Source organism: Staurois parvus, unplaced genomic scaffold (genome assembly GCF_062004578.1).
Source record: "Staurois parvus isolate SC_StPar_1 unplaced genomic scaffold, SC_StPar_1.0 ptg000763l, whole genome shotgun sequence".
In the NCBI taxonomy this organism is placed as follows: Eukaryota; Metazoa; Chordata; class Amphibia; order Anura; family Ranidae; genus Staurois; species Staurois parvus.
Window position 1 is genome coordinate 632,721 of NW_028318559.1, and position 15,137 is coordinate 647,857.

The following is a 15,137-nucleotide window of genomic DNA, read 5'->3' on the forward strand; positions in this document are numbered from 1 at the left end:
AGAAATATATAGCTAAATTTAAAAAATATTGTGTTTGTTTTTTTTACTATTTTGGGCCAGTTTTCCTTTAGTAATAAAAAAAATTAATCAAGAGATATCCATTACCATTTACCACCAAATGAAAGCCCAATTTGTCCTGAAAAAAAAATAAGGTATAATACATCTACATGCACAAAGAAATTGTGATGATATGTACGGTTTTTGCTAACACATGTCAAAGTTGCAGAATCGTGCTTAGGCGGTAAGATTTGTTTTACACTTAGGCACGAAGGGGTTAATATTCTCTTTCTATCATTTAAAATACACCTATGATAAAAATTATAGAGCCTTAATTTCCTTGTAAGTGGGCAATATATATATTTATTTTCCCAACTATGTTGGATACTCTAGATCAGGCCTTGAAACTTCTACTCGCTTGCTCGCCAATGGCGAGAGGAAATTATTGTGGGGGAGAGTGTGTCCCCCAGGGCCGTCTTGCTGAGCAGGCTCAGAGCGCAGGCCAGATCTGTCATTGGCACTGGGAGCCTTCAGACTGCTCAATAGCAGAGCGGAGTGAAAGCACAGGAAGGACTGTGTGCTGTACTCTCTGCCTCCCCCTGGAGTGCAGTACCCGGCTCTGTGAGTGAACAACCAAGTACTGCAACTTTTTATAGGGGTGTGTGTGTGTGTACACGTGTGTTTGTGTGTGTCTGTGTATGCATGTACATGTGTGTAGGGCAGCAAAATGGCTAAGTGGTTAGCACTTCTGCCTGGCAGTACTAGGGTCGCTGGTTCAAATCCCAACCACGGCACCACCTGCCTGGAGTTTGCATGTTCTCCCTGTGCCTGCATGGGTTTCCTCTGGGTACTCCGGTTTCCTCCGACACTCCAAAGACATGCTGGTAGGTTAATTGGCAGGTTAATTGGCTCCTGTCTAAATTGGCCCTAGTATGTGTATGTATGAATGTGAGTTAGGGACCTTAGATTATACACCCCTTGAGGGTTAGGGACTGATGTGAATGTACAATATATATGTAAAAGCGCTGCGCAAATTGATGGCGCTATATAAGTAACTGAAATAAATAAAATGTGTCTGTGTGTATGTATGTGTGTGTACATGTGTGTATGTACGTGTGTGTTTGTGTGTATGTACGTACATGTGTCTGTGTGTCTGTATTTCTGTGTATGTACATGTATCTGTGTGTATGCGTGTCTGTACGTGCCTGTGTGTGTATACATGTGTCTGTATGTGTGTGTGTGTACATGTGTGTCTGTGTGTGAGTGTACATGTTTATGTGTGTATATGTGTATGTACATGTCTGTGTGTGTGTACAGGTGTCTGTGTGTGTTTGTTGGTGGCGAGTAACTCTTAAGGTCTGGATAGTAGTTCAGGACTTGAAATTTTAAGCCCTGCTCTAGCTGATATTTGCTCCATGAGCGTCCAGTGTCCACATAAGCAAGCACAATGCCATTCAAAATCTTAGCTAATTGCTAAACTGTGAAAATGTCATTGGAGGAGATTTACTAAGACTAGTTTACACAAAATCTGGTGCAGTTGAGTGGGCATAGTAACCAATCAGCTTCCAGGTTTATCAAAGCTTAATTGAACAAGCTAAAGTTAGAAGCTGAATGGTTACTATGCACACCTACACAAGGTTCTGTGTGCACCAGTTTTAGTAAATCTCCTCCAGTGCCATGCTAACTTGAATTTATCTCGATGTTATGAAAACAATTTACACAAACAGATTTATTTCTCTTGTGCATTGCATTTTTAATTAAAAGACTATATCCATTACAGTGCTGTGCAAATCCATTGATCAATGTATGGCTGGATTTAGAAAAGGGATGACTTGCTAAAAGACAAAGGGAAATATAAAAGGGAATGGTCAAATCAGGAATGTATCCTGATAGCCTGTATTCGATTTGCAGCAAAGAAAGCCATGTTGCAAAATTGGCTTTCACCTAGTATGTGCTCATGTTCAAGAAGTAAGGAAATATATAAAAATGGGGGCACTCAAGATGATACAATGTTACTGGCAAAAACGTCCAGCTTAAACTAGTGGATTGAAATACCAGGTACAGTGCCCTGAAAAAGTATTCATACCCCTTGAAATTTTCCACATTTTGTCATGTTACAACCAAAAACATAAATGTATTTTATTGGGATTTTATGTGACAGACCAACACAAAGTGGCACATAATTGTGCATTGGAAGGAAAATGAGAAATGGTTTTCAATTTTTTTTACAAATAAATAGCTGAGGTGAGCATTTGTATTCAGCCCCTTTTGATACCCCTAACTAAAATCTAGTGGAACCAATTGCCTTCATAGGTCACCTAATTAGTAAACAGAGTCCACCTGTGTGTAATTTATTCACAGTATAAATACAGCTGTTCCATGAAGAGGTTTGTTAGAGAACATTAATGAACAAATAGCATCATAAAGGCCAAGGAACACATCAGACAGGTTAGGGATAAAGTTGTGGAGACGTTTAAGGCAGGGTTAGGTTATAAAATAAATATCCCAAGCTTTTACTATCTCATGGAGCACTGTTCAATCCATCATCCAAAAATGGAAAGAGCATGGCACAACTGCAAACCTACCAAGACATGGCCATTCACCTAAACGGACAAGCCTGGCAAAGGAGAGCATTAATCAGAGAAGCAGCCAAGAGACCCATGGTTACTCTGGAGGAGCTGCAGAGATCCACAGCTCAGGTGGGAGAATCTGTCCACAGGACAACTATTAGTCATTTAATCACCCTGAACACATCATACCCAGCGTGAAAAATGGTGGTGGCAACATCATGTTGTAGGGATGCTTTTCTTCAGCAGGGATAGTGAATCTGGTAAGAGTTGATAGGAAGATGGATGGAGCCAAACACAGGGCAATCTTAGAAGAAAACCTGTTAGTCTTCAACAGACTTGAGACTGAGGCAGAGGTTTACCTTCCAGCAGGACGACGATAAACATATAGCCAGAGCTACAATGGAATGGTTGAGATCAAAGCATATTCATGTGTTAGAATGGCACAGTCAAAGTCCAGACCTCAATCCAATTGAGAATCTGTGACAAGACTTGAAAATTGCTGTTCACAGATGCTCTCTATCCAATCTGGTAGAGCTTGAGCTATTTTGCAAAGAAGAATGGGCAAACATTTCACTCTCTAAGCTGGTAGAGACATCCCCAAATAGACATGCAACTGTAATTGCAGCACAAGGTGGTTCTACAAAGTATTGACTCGGGACTGAATACAAACGCACACCACACTTTTCAGATATTTATTTTTAAAACATTTTGAAAACTATTTCTCATTTTCCTTCCACCTCACAACTATGTGCCACTTTGTGTTGGTCTATCACATAAAATCCCATTAAAATAAATTTTTGGTTGTAACATGACAAAATGTGAAAAATTTCAAGGGGTATGAATACTTTTTCAAGGCACTGTATGTCATTTATATTTCCACATGCATGTATGCCAAGTATAACAGGACCACAAGGAGACTTTGTGATAAGATTAAAGGCCATTTGTATGTTAGACTTTGTGATAGAATTAAGGAGAATTTGTATGCCATCAATAAAAACGTAGCAAAACACATTATAGAAACACCAGATGCCAAAGGACCTCATTTTAAATGGGATGTATCTCATTATCCCCCCCCCCCTTTACTTCTAAATCATCCATACTCTATGTTCACTACTTACTTTAAATGAGAGAGTGTGCGTTTAAAAAACAAAGACAAAATTTTAATACACTGCTCAAACAAATTAAAGGAACACTTTGAAAACACATCAGATCTGGGGAAAAATATCATGCTGGATATCTACACTGATATGGACTAGGTAATGTGTTAGGAATCATTTGATGGAAATGAATATTATCAACCTACAGAGGACTGAATTCAAAGACACCCTGAAGATCAAAGTGAAAAAAGTATGCAGCAGCCTAGTCCATTTTGCTGAAATTTCATTGCAGTAACTCAACATGGTACTCATTATTTTGGCCCCTATGTGCTTGTACACATGCCTGACAATGTCAGGGCATGCTCCTAATGAGACGACAGATGGTGTCCTGGGGTATTTCCTCCCAGATCTGGACCAGGGCATCCCTGAGCTCCTGGATAGTCTGAGGTGCAACCTGATGGCGTCGGATGGAGCGAAACATGATATCCCAGAGGTTTTCTATTGGATTTAGGTCAGGCAAGCATAGGGGCTATTCAATGGTATCAATTACTTCATGCTCCCGGAACTGCCTGCATACTCTTGCCACATGAGGCCGGGCATTGTTGTGCACCAGGAGGAACCCAGGACCCACTGCACCAGAGCAGGGTCTGACAAAGGGTCCAAGGATTTAACTTCCCTGGCGGTATTCCAGAGTGTAGCTCGGGGTAAAATTTCAGTACCAAAAGCGGTAACCCCGAGCTACACTCGGGCTTACCATGCGGCGTTGCTCAGGGATTCCCTGCAGCACTAACCTTGTCCTTCGCTCCCGCGATGCGTCCCCTGCAACGTCCCTGGCCATCTCCTCCGGCTGATGCCGGCATCCGGCTTCCGTGTTCCGGTCCCTGCGAGCGTCGGGACGTATGGGGGCCGGAACTGGCGACAAATTTTTTAATTTTAGAAACTGTCATTTTCTAATTAAACAAATATGACATAGTAAAACATTACTGATTCAAAGCATTTCACATACATTTTGTCCCTACTGCTTTGTCCTGTGCCCTGCCTGCATTTTGACTGTTCTTTCTGCCTGGAAACTTAGAAAAGTCCATGGCGTCCAAAAAGCATTGCTTTAGGTCAAAAGCGGTTTTAGACCGGCTAGAGAACAGCGATAGTAAATCAGAACCACTTGCAGAATTGAGTGATAGTGATTCGTGGGGAAATTTGTCATCAGACACTGAAAACGATTCTGCGACTTTGCTCAGCGATGTGCAAACTTGGCGCTATATTTCAAATTTCAGTGTTTTTGGTTTGATTATATTATTGAATTAAATGTATTATATTATTATTTTTTTATGATTATTTATTAAATTATAATTTATGATTTTGTGTTTCAAGTTTTATCCTACCCGGAATGTTTACTAGACTCTTGTTCGGACAGATTTCAGTGAGTTATTCCTAAAAATTACAGGCCTACAATAAAAAAAAATACATATTTCCATGCAAAAAATGGACTGCTTTCAGCACAGAAATATGGACATAATCATACCGCTAGGGAGGTTAATCCCGATACCTAATGGCAGTCAAGGTGCCATTTTCTAGTCTGTAGAGGTCTGTGCGCCCCTCCATGGGTATGCTTCCCCAGGCCATCACTGACCCACCACTAAAAACGGTCATGCTGAACGATGTTACAGGCAGCATAATGTTCTCCATGGCTTCTCCAGACCCTTTCAAGTCTGTCACATGTGCTCAGGGTGAACCTGCTCTCATCTGTGAAAAGCACAGGGCACCAGTGAGCGACCTGCCAATTCTGGTGCTTAATGGAAATTGCCAATCGAGCTCTATGGTGCCAGGCAGTGAGCACAGGGCCCACAAGAGGATGTCGGGGCCGCAAGCCACCCTCATGAAGTCTGTTTCTGATTGATTGGTCAGAGACATTCACACCAGTGGCCTGCTGGAGGTCATATTGTAGGGCTATGGCAGTGCTCATTCTGTTCCTCCTTGCACAAAGGAGAAGATACCGGTCCTGCTGATGGGTTAAGGACCTTCTACAGCCCTGTCCAGCTCTCCTAGAGTAACTGCTTGTCTCCTGGAATCTCCTCCATGCTCTTGAGACTGTGCTGGGAGACACAGCAAACTTTCTGGCAATGGCACGTATTCATGTGCCATCCTGGAGGAGTTGGACTGCCTGTGCAACCTCTGTAGGGTCCAGGTATCGCCTCATAGTTACTCTGGTTGAAAAAAGACAAAAGTCCATCCAGTTCAACCATTAAAAAAAAAAGTTATAATCCTATACCCACAGTTGATCCAGAGGAAGGCCTCATGCTACCAGTAGTGACACTGACCCTAGCCAAATGCAAAACTAGTGAAAAACAGTCATAAAAGATAAGTAGGGGAAAAAATGTCAACGGTCTCCACCTGTAAAACCATTCCTGTTTTGGGGGTCGTCTCATTGCTGTCCATCTAGTGCACCTGTTGTTCATTTCATTAACATTAAAGCAGCTGAAACTGATTAACAAGCCCCTCTATTAGGTAACTGACCAGATCAAAATCCCAGGAGTTTAATTAACTTGATGCTATACTTAAAAATTGTTCCGTTAATTTTTTTGAGCAGTGTATATTGCAGCCTATCAAGCCTTGCGAAGTGGTTCAGTGCAGTGCAGTGGCTGCATTTGTTTCTTTTTTTCTTGGGTTTAGATGCCCTGTAACCCTTCCCCTAATTCTCCTCCTCACTTTAAGTTTAAGGTGTTGAATTTTTATAGCTGACCTCCATGTTTTATTTAACTTTAAATAGTTCATTTGGTCCAAGATGGTCCAGACAAACTATTTACTTCAAAAACAGTTGGCTGTGAGTGGAGTATAATCTATATATACTACATAAAGCGCACAGCACTGTGTTCCTGCAGTAGGACTAGAACTTCCTGTCCAGCTCCTGGAACAAAATTAAGTCGGGCTGAACACTGTTCAGTCATTCAGGGGAAGCTTTATATTCTATTAATAAATACAAAGCTTCCTCTGATTGGCTGAGGTGAAGAGGCAGACTGATGACGTCACAAACTCTGCCTCAGCAAATCACTAGATTTTGTTTCAGGAGCGGGAAGGGGAAATTCCCGTCACACTGCGGGAACACAGCTTGGTCTAAACTAACAGCTTAAAGTTAAAGGAAACATGGGGATCAGCTTTTAACAAAGTGTTACTGTTGAGGATATTGGAATACAAACAATACACATAATGGACGAAATAAAAAAACCTACTGGCTTAGATGGAGGCCCATTTCTTGTAGTGCCTGTTCCTGTTCATTACACAGCTTCTGCAATTGTTTTTTCTCAAGATGTATCTTATCAAAGTCCTGTAGCAAAAAAAAAAAAAAAAAATCTAGCTGTTAAAGGTAGATGAACACACACAGCCACAGCAGGTTGAGAGATATTATTTTCTGATTCCATCGGTATAACAATTTCTATTCTACAGAGTAATATGACTGCCTATGGAAAAGACATCACCCCTGTGTATTCCACACCTTGGTCTTGGAGTACCCATGAGGTCTGCAATTTAAAATTTTGCTCTGGAGGACAAGCTGGGATATGATCACCATGGCCCACTGTGATGAGAGTGGAGGTATCCTGGTGGAAATTAAGTATGAATTCACCTTTAAAGAAAAATAATAAATACACGTTTTTGCAGGGAAAAATGGTGCATTTTTTTTTTTCTACAATTCAGCTTGCAAAGCATTGCACCCGCGATCAGTGGACTGTGAGGTGCAACGTCAGGCTCCTGTAGAAGCTGCTGAGAGCTGTCTACCCATGTCCCCATATGGGCAGATAGTTACTTAGATGCAGGAACTGCGAGTGAACTACCGGGGCGCTGATCAGTGCTCTGTTAGTTCATTTATTCACAGATCTCTATGAATGAATGATACCCATGCGGCCGCACTGTTTTTAAATTGTGACAGCTTGTGCAGGGAAGGTCCCCCATCCACAGTCACAGGGCAGATGCTGTACTGTAACATGTTACATGATACACCCTAAACAAGGGGGCAAAAAGTAACATGTTACAGAAGATGAACTTATCCTTTTACTGATTTACAAACAGACTTCAGTTAACCTATTACAATCCAACCAAGACAGAATTGTCGACATTTTCCCCTAAATTAGTACTAATCACAAAGTCCAGATGGGATCTTTGATGATCATATAACCGTTTTGTTACCCCTTGAGGCTTTGAAAGTTGGCGTTGGACAGTTGAATGCGCACTCTGTTGACAGATATCACTAGCTTTTACTGTGGTGGGCTCTATCGTGACAAAACATTAGAAAGCGTTATATACCCGCTCAGTCTCATGAGGGAGTGGCAATATAGGTCTACGAAACACATCAAGATATTCTCCACCTTTCCTGTTTGAAGTTCTGGACCTTCATGCAAATACTGTACACACTGATGGTGGGGGATGTATTTGTCAGCCTTAGAGAGTTTAAGGAAACCCTTTTAATGATACAAAATAAACATGGACAGAAATTACCAAACCACTTTACTTAATCTTGGCTGTAATCTAAACTAGGATCTGACACCAATTTAGAAACTCTTGATGGCAATTGTGATCCTGCTTTCATTTAACAGCAAAAGAATCTTAAAACAGTACATGGAACAACAACCCAGATATTGGAGGCAGAAAACTAATACTGCATAAACCTCCAGGGTGACATGGAACTGAATTAGGCAGGCAAACAAGTAACTGAGTACTTAGTCCTGCTGGTTTATTAAAATATGACACGAATAAACTGTTGTTGCAAGATATAATGCCAAGGTATGTCTGTTTGATCAATTACCTAAATAATGTGCAACTGCTGTGGATCATATGTCTCATCAGGTGATAGGTGTGGGGGTTCTCTCGGCATAGCATCTAAGGAATGGAATAACCATTTGAGTCCCAGCACCTTTAACCTATAAGTCCATTTTTTTCTTCAGGTTTTGGGCATGTGATACATAGCAAAACAAAGCAGCAGCAATAAGACCACCAACCTAGTCAATCCTAATATTATTTTTGGGTACAGACAGTACTTTCCTTTTGATACCATACTTTATAGTACTCTTCCTATACATGGAAACACCACATAAGTACATCTTGGTCACAAAGGGGAAACATGGCAGACCCCAGAAACAATATAGTGCATTCTGGCTGTCACTGGCTGAAAACTGGCACGACAGCTTTTGTCACTGAACTGCATTTGTAGTGGCTCAGGAGTGGCAGGACCCCAGAAACTACCCCAAAATGACTATTTAAAAAAGCAGACCCCTCAAGGCTTTTGGCAAAAGGTATAACATGGACTTTGAACCCTAATTTTTTAAAATGCACACGGCAGCAAAATAAACACAGTGATGACTTGGTAAAAATTGCATCCACCAATATCTTCAGCTACCTCTTCTGTGCACAAATATACTATATTAGTATGCCCTAGTCACTTGGTGGGAATGTGGCATGACCCAGAAACAAGGGAATGCATTACGACTGTCAATAGCTGAAAGCACCATGTCTGTGTCCATGTTGGCACCGTACTTATTTAGTGTGGTTCAGAAGTGGTAGGACCCCGTTTCAGTACCACGCACTATATATTTTGAGTTTTGTAGTCTACTTTATAGTATTGCATATCTCTTCAAAAGGGGGGCAAATAGGACTTTAATTTGGTAGCAAATTTGGATACATATATTTTTACTTCATCGCAGGCGCAGTGCTATGCACGTTCCTGTGGGAAAAGATATTAAAAGCACACTTTTTTCCTGCAAAAATACTGTATGTCTGTTTATTATTTTTTCCTTAAAGCTGAACTTAGCCTTTAAAGTGTAACTCCACTTTTGTTGAGAAAAAAAAACATTCCCCTCTGGGAGATCTACATTGCAGGGATTTTAAAAAACTTTGTTGCAGATTCCTACCTAGTGTTATTCTAAAGATATAGCTGTTTGTTTCTCTGTGTCCATGTGCAGAGTGAATTTGTATGGGAGTGATTTTATAATCATCAATCGTCTGCTGCACCTGCAGGGCTTTACTGAGGAAAATTGCAGGGTTGGCATTTATTTAGACATGATTTCCATTTGTGAGTATCTCAATAAAATGACATTTTTGTTGCAGGGGATGTCAAAAACAATAATGCAGACTGCGAAAATCAGTAAGCCAATCACATAAGCAGGAAATTACATTTTCAGAGGGTGTTCTGTACACCACCTGTGTACAGATTGCCTCCAAGTAGCCATAATTCATTGCAGTTTACAGAAAATTACAGCGCTGCAAATTGAATTTGAATTGAATTGATTTTAATAACAGTCAAATACAATAAGACTTGAGTCGCAACTGTAAATGCTATATTATTAATTTTTGTATTTGCTAACTTTTTTTCCCCACAAAAGTGGAGTTACCCTTTAAGTCTACAGCGTGGTGATGTCACAAGAAGCATGCCTGATGCAACATTCCACTTGATGGATAACTCCACTTTTGTGGAAAAATAATACATCAAATACAAAAAATTATATAGCATATACAATTGTGACACAAGTCATATTGTAATTGAATGTTATTAAAAATGATATTTCCTTTTCAATCTGCAGTGTTTTAATTTTCTGTAAAATGCAATGCAATATGGCAGCCTGGGAGTGTACAGATTGTGTACACAATGCCCCCAATAATGTAATTTTTGGCTTGTGTGATTGGTTTACTGATTTTCCCAAAAGTCTGCACTAAGATACGCCATATTTTTGGCATCCCCTGCAACAAAAATGTTGTTTTTGGAGAGATGCTCCCAAAGAGAAATCACGTCTAAAGGGATGCAGACCCTGCAATTTTCCTCAGAGCACTGCAGATGCAGCAGCTGACTGATAATTAGGAAATCTCTCCCATACATATTCACCTAGCACATGGAAACAAACAGCTATTTCTTCAGAATAGCTGCTTGCAAGCTTTGCATTGCAGGAGCAATAATCTGTGCATTGCAGGAGCAATCTTTTCTCCTGCAAAGCAAAGTGTAAAAAAATAATCCCTGATCTACCCCCCGCAGCAGTAAAATGGTACTATGGTAACATTGTACTACTCTGATAAAAGTATTTAAAAAATAAAAATTGTTAAGAAATAAAAATACAAATAAAAAACAGTTTTTTTTGTAAACTACTTGCCGACCGCCTGCCCGCCCATCGATCCAGGGAGAGAAGAGAGAACACTGAAGTGTGAGTAAAAGCACTACATTTTAAACACACACATTACATTAGCACATTTAACCCTTTGATTGCCCCTATCAACGCTTTGATCACTCCGTTACCCAGTCAGTGCCATTAGTACAGTGTCAGTATATAGAATTTTTCACTGATCACTATATTACTGCCACTAGCAACATCAGATTGTGTAAGGGTTTTTAAGCTCCTCTCCCAGCCAGGGTCAACTAGCACTAGATTGCTTGCACACTATTGCACTCATGCTATAGGTCGCTGATCACCGCGTATAGCATTTGTATGGATCAATATATTGATCACAAACAGAACTATACTAGTGCCTCCTTTGTATAGTGTTCCCAAAAACACAGTGTTAGCAGGATCAGCCCCGTTCGCTGTCAGTAATATAACTTAGCCCCTCTGCTATTTTTCACTGAAGATTTGTGTCAATTGATTGTGGGCCAAAGCAGTCTATACACACACACACACACACACACACACACACAACAATATATGTCCGCCCACCCAAATTCAGCTCTTGCCAGACAATTCACATGGAAACCTATCACAGTTTCTGAATTTAAAACTTTTTTGGGACTAACCCTCAACATCGACAGTACAAAAAAAGAATGAATTGCGGCCATATTGGTCCATAGACCCGATTCATCATATGCCCATGTTCTGTGCTGTTACATATATTCCCAAGGACCAGCAACATACTGGTACATCACTGGTCTTTGAGTAGTTATACCAGGATGATGCCTGCAGCTACAGGCATCATCCTGGACCGCAGCTGGCAGTCGGCTTTCATGTAAAAGGAATCCTAGCAGCTAATTAGCTGCTGGATCATTTTTCCAAGCAGTGGGAAGGGACAATCCCCACCCCATTGCCTTTCACGGTTTTCTTGGGCTCTCCCATCAGACAGTTCTGCTGGCTGACCATATTGCTGATTGGAGACCAGAATGGTAGGACATCAGGCAGAAAAGAGAACACAGCACCACCTATGGGCAGTCCTAGCTGGTAGACATCCCCTCTCTGCTATAGGCATTCCAGTTAGTTACAAAGAAGTGTCAGAAGTATAAATGCCAACACAGGGGTGGGTGCTGTGTCCATCAGTTAATTCAGTGAAAGGGATTTTATGTCGAGTAACAAAAAAATCCAGTTTTCTCTTATGTTCATTGATTGACACAGCTCTTCTGAATCTAAACTATAGGGACGTCCCAAAGCAGTGCCTCAAAGAGGGGTGGGCAAATCACAACACCGACATGTGGAAACATTGGCAACCAAAAGGCAACCTGGTGAGAAAGGAAATCAGGAAAGATATCCCAAAGGGATGCTTTCAAAAGGAGGCCTTTGGAAGGACCAAAAAGGCTCGAATGCAAGCCCCCATGTCAATGACAGGAACGCACAGGGGGTGCCACACAACAAATCTGTAGGATAAAAGTTCAAGCACATGGCCACAGAAAGCAGACAAAGGACAACAAGGGCAGTGACCAGAACCCAATGGTCCTCAAGACACGGGGTTGTGAATGCCCCATTGAAGAAGGCCAACACCCAAGCCAACGAGAAGGAAAAAAGCGGATGGCCACCCAGAGTCACATATTGGCCAAAAGAAGCCTGCCAGGAGCAAGGACACCCTTCCTAAGGGTAGAGGTATGCACCTGCAACCTGGAGGGGATCACTGATCCAACAATCCCCAGTCCCACAAAAACTTAGCATGCAATAGCTATGCCTGCAGCCTGAGACATTAAGGAAAAATGGTAAACTGAACCCAGGACAAGAGATCCTCCCGAACAAGCAACTGCCATGGAGTGTCCGTGACCAGTCACATCCTGGCGGCGTACCATGGATTACGAGGCCAGCCCAGGGCCACCAGGACAAGCGGAATTCCTCTGGCCATTAGCAAGCGCAGCTGGACATGGAACAGCTCAAGAGGCAATACAAAGCCCATGGTGTCACCAGCGCAGCTGTTGTACCTGCCGGGCTCCTGTCATAAACAGCGACACCCACCTGTGTGGACAACCAGAGGAATGCAATCGGGGGTCCTCCAGCGCAGGCAGATCTGATGAAACTTATCCACGTGCACAGATCACACCCCCTGATCCAGCCCATGACAACTGAGACATCCTGCTTGCCACTTCATGACACTGGTGGTGTGCACAGCCGAGGGTGCTAAAATTTGCTGACTCACCCACCGCAGAAAGGAGGATGCCTCCAGTGTTACTGCCACATGGCTCACATTTATTATCCTGATGAATGATATAGGCCACCGCGGCATTGTTGTCTGAATAGATCCTGACTGAGAGCCCCCTGAGATTTATCCAGTGCACCAGGTTCATCCCAACTGCTTGTAGCTCCAGAACATAAACAGGTAGGCAAGGCTCCTCCAGCGACCAACAGCCCCGCGTTGATGTTAGATCCAGGATTCCACCCCAGCCAAACAGGCTGGCAACCATCAAGAGGAGAGGGAGAGCGGATATTCCACCTGGCAGGGTCGGAGCATGCAGTCACCATAGAAAGGAGGCCCTCACTGACTAGGCCCGAGACACATCATGTTGCCCAAGGATACTGTAGACAAGTCGCACTTGAATGGGATTACCCTATGCAGAACTCTCGCAGGAGACTGCGCAGATGGAACTGCCTCAAAGGTAGACACCAGCAGATCCAAAGCATGTACTGTATGTCCAACTGCAAGGAGGACCACCTGCGGAACTAGAGCAACTGGAACACAGGCCAAAGCTTCCAAAGACAGTCCACTGGAAGAAACACCCTGGCCTGCTCCGAGACGGAAACCAGACCTAGGTACCCCAGACTTCTGGTCAGGGTTCAGGGCAGACTACCAGAAGGTCAGAGACCAGCAGGAGCACATGGTGATCGCCACATCGTCCATCAGCACGGCCTGTGAGTCCGCCCACAGGAGTACGTGTCCAGACAACCTGGCACAGCAGTCCCCCAGTGTCTCAGCCAGAAATAGAGCCTGCACCTTGGAGAACATCTGGGGAGCCAAGGCCACTTTGGAGTGTGGGAAAAAAACCCACACAGGCCAAGGGAGAACATGCAAACTCCAAAAACTGACAACCCAAGTGCAGATAGGCGGAAGTACTAACCAATCAGCCACCCTCATGGTTTGACAAAGGAGCAATTGTGTACTCTGAAACATGTTACCATTCATCATGCTTTGACGTCAATACATCCCGACATCACTTCTGATTCCGGTCCTAGTGCTTGCTAGTGTTCCAGTGTGGCTATATTTGCTACTGGAGGAAGACACAGTGTGTCATATGGACTTAATTTACATTATGACAGAGTCCAGCTTTATTCCACCTATCCTGCAGAGCTGTTTTAAGGATACATCTCATCCATCCATCCGCTGTCCACTGAGGTTTGCCAGCGAATAAGAACTGATGATATGCCCATTGACTCTCATCCTTGTGAGTGCATTTTAACCCTTCCCTTTACTTGTTTTTAATTGAATTGATACACTCAGATGGCGGCGCCTTCTGTTTATTTATTGTTTTAGTGCTCAGAGGCATCCAATAACCTGTTAGAAGAGCTGCAGCCATTTTAGTAGTGGATTAACACAGCTGGATCTACCATACAGAGACTACGGCTTCTTGCTTGGGATCTAATCACTCTCTTTCTCCATTTGTGCTATAGAGTTTTTTATGTTTTTCCACCCAGCCTCCGCACTGCCCCTGAACGCAAACATCCAAAAATGACTGAGAGCATCCCACACTGTCAAGCAGAGAGACCGCTGATGTCCCTCGTAGACGGAATCGTGCAGGTATGCAGCCGCTGGGACCTGTGGAACCATGAACAGGTGAAAAAACCCCAGAGCCACTCTTTCCCAGGCATACTCCCCATACAGGGTCCAAACACTCAACGATAGGAGGTGAGGAGTGAGGGGAAGAATTTCTCTGATGGATAACAACAAAACACCAGTTGGTAGCCAAATGCTACCAGTTTGTGGATCCATTCAGTTGGAATGAGGAACTTCCACAGGCCCAAGCTCCAGCAAAATACACAAGGAAAACATGACTCTCTACCCGGCCTTCATGCTGAGGAAGGCTTTCAGTGGGCTTGGAGGGCCTCTGGATCCAGAAGCTCTAGTCACTACCCATGGGGGCCATAAAGGGTATGGATCCCTAGTACAAAGAGCCAAGGGAATGAGAAAACCTCTGTATGGGCAGGAAAGTTAGTCCATGATTACCAACTCAGTTCCTTTCCCCTCTTGGCATGCAGGAGGAAAGTACACAGGCCTCCCAGAAAGTCCTCTCCAAGGAGTTACTTACCCCAGAAGGGCATATACACCA

The 15,137-nt window shown here is 42.8% G+C and overlaps 1 protein-coding gene across 1 annotated transcript in view; it reads right to left on the bottom strand.

The window, feature by feature from the left end:
- The window catches only part of LOC149444920 (RUN and FYVE domain-containing protein 1-like), a 233,999-nt gene that overhangs the window by 22,431 nt on the left and 196,431 nt on the right, over window positions 1-15,137 (bottom strand). Inside the window, exon 16 of the mRNA XM_089654398.1 lies at window positions 6,892-6,986. Coding sequence (XP_089510524.1) covers window positions 6,892-6,986 — 95 coding nt within the window. The remainder of the gene's footprint in view (window positions 1-6,891; window positions 6,987-15,137) is intronic.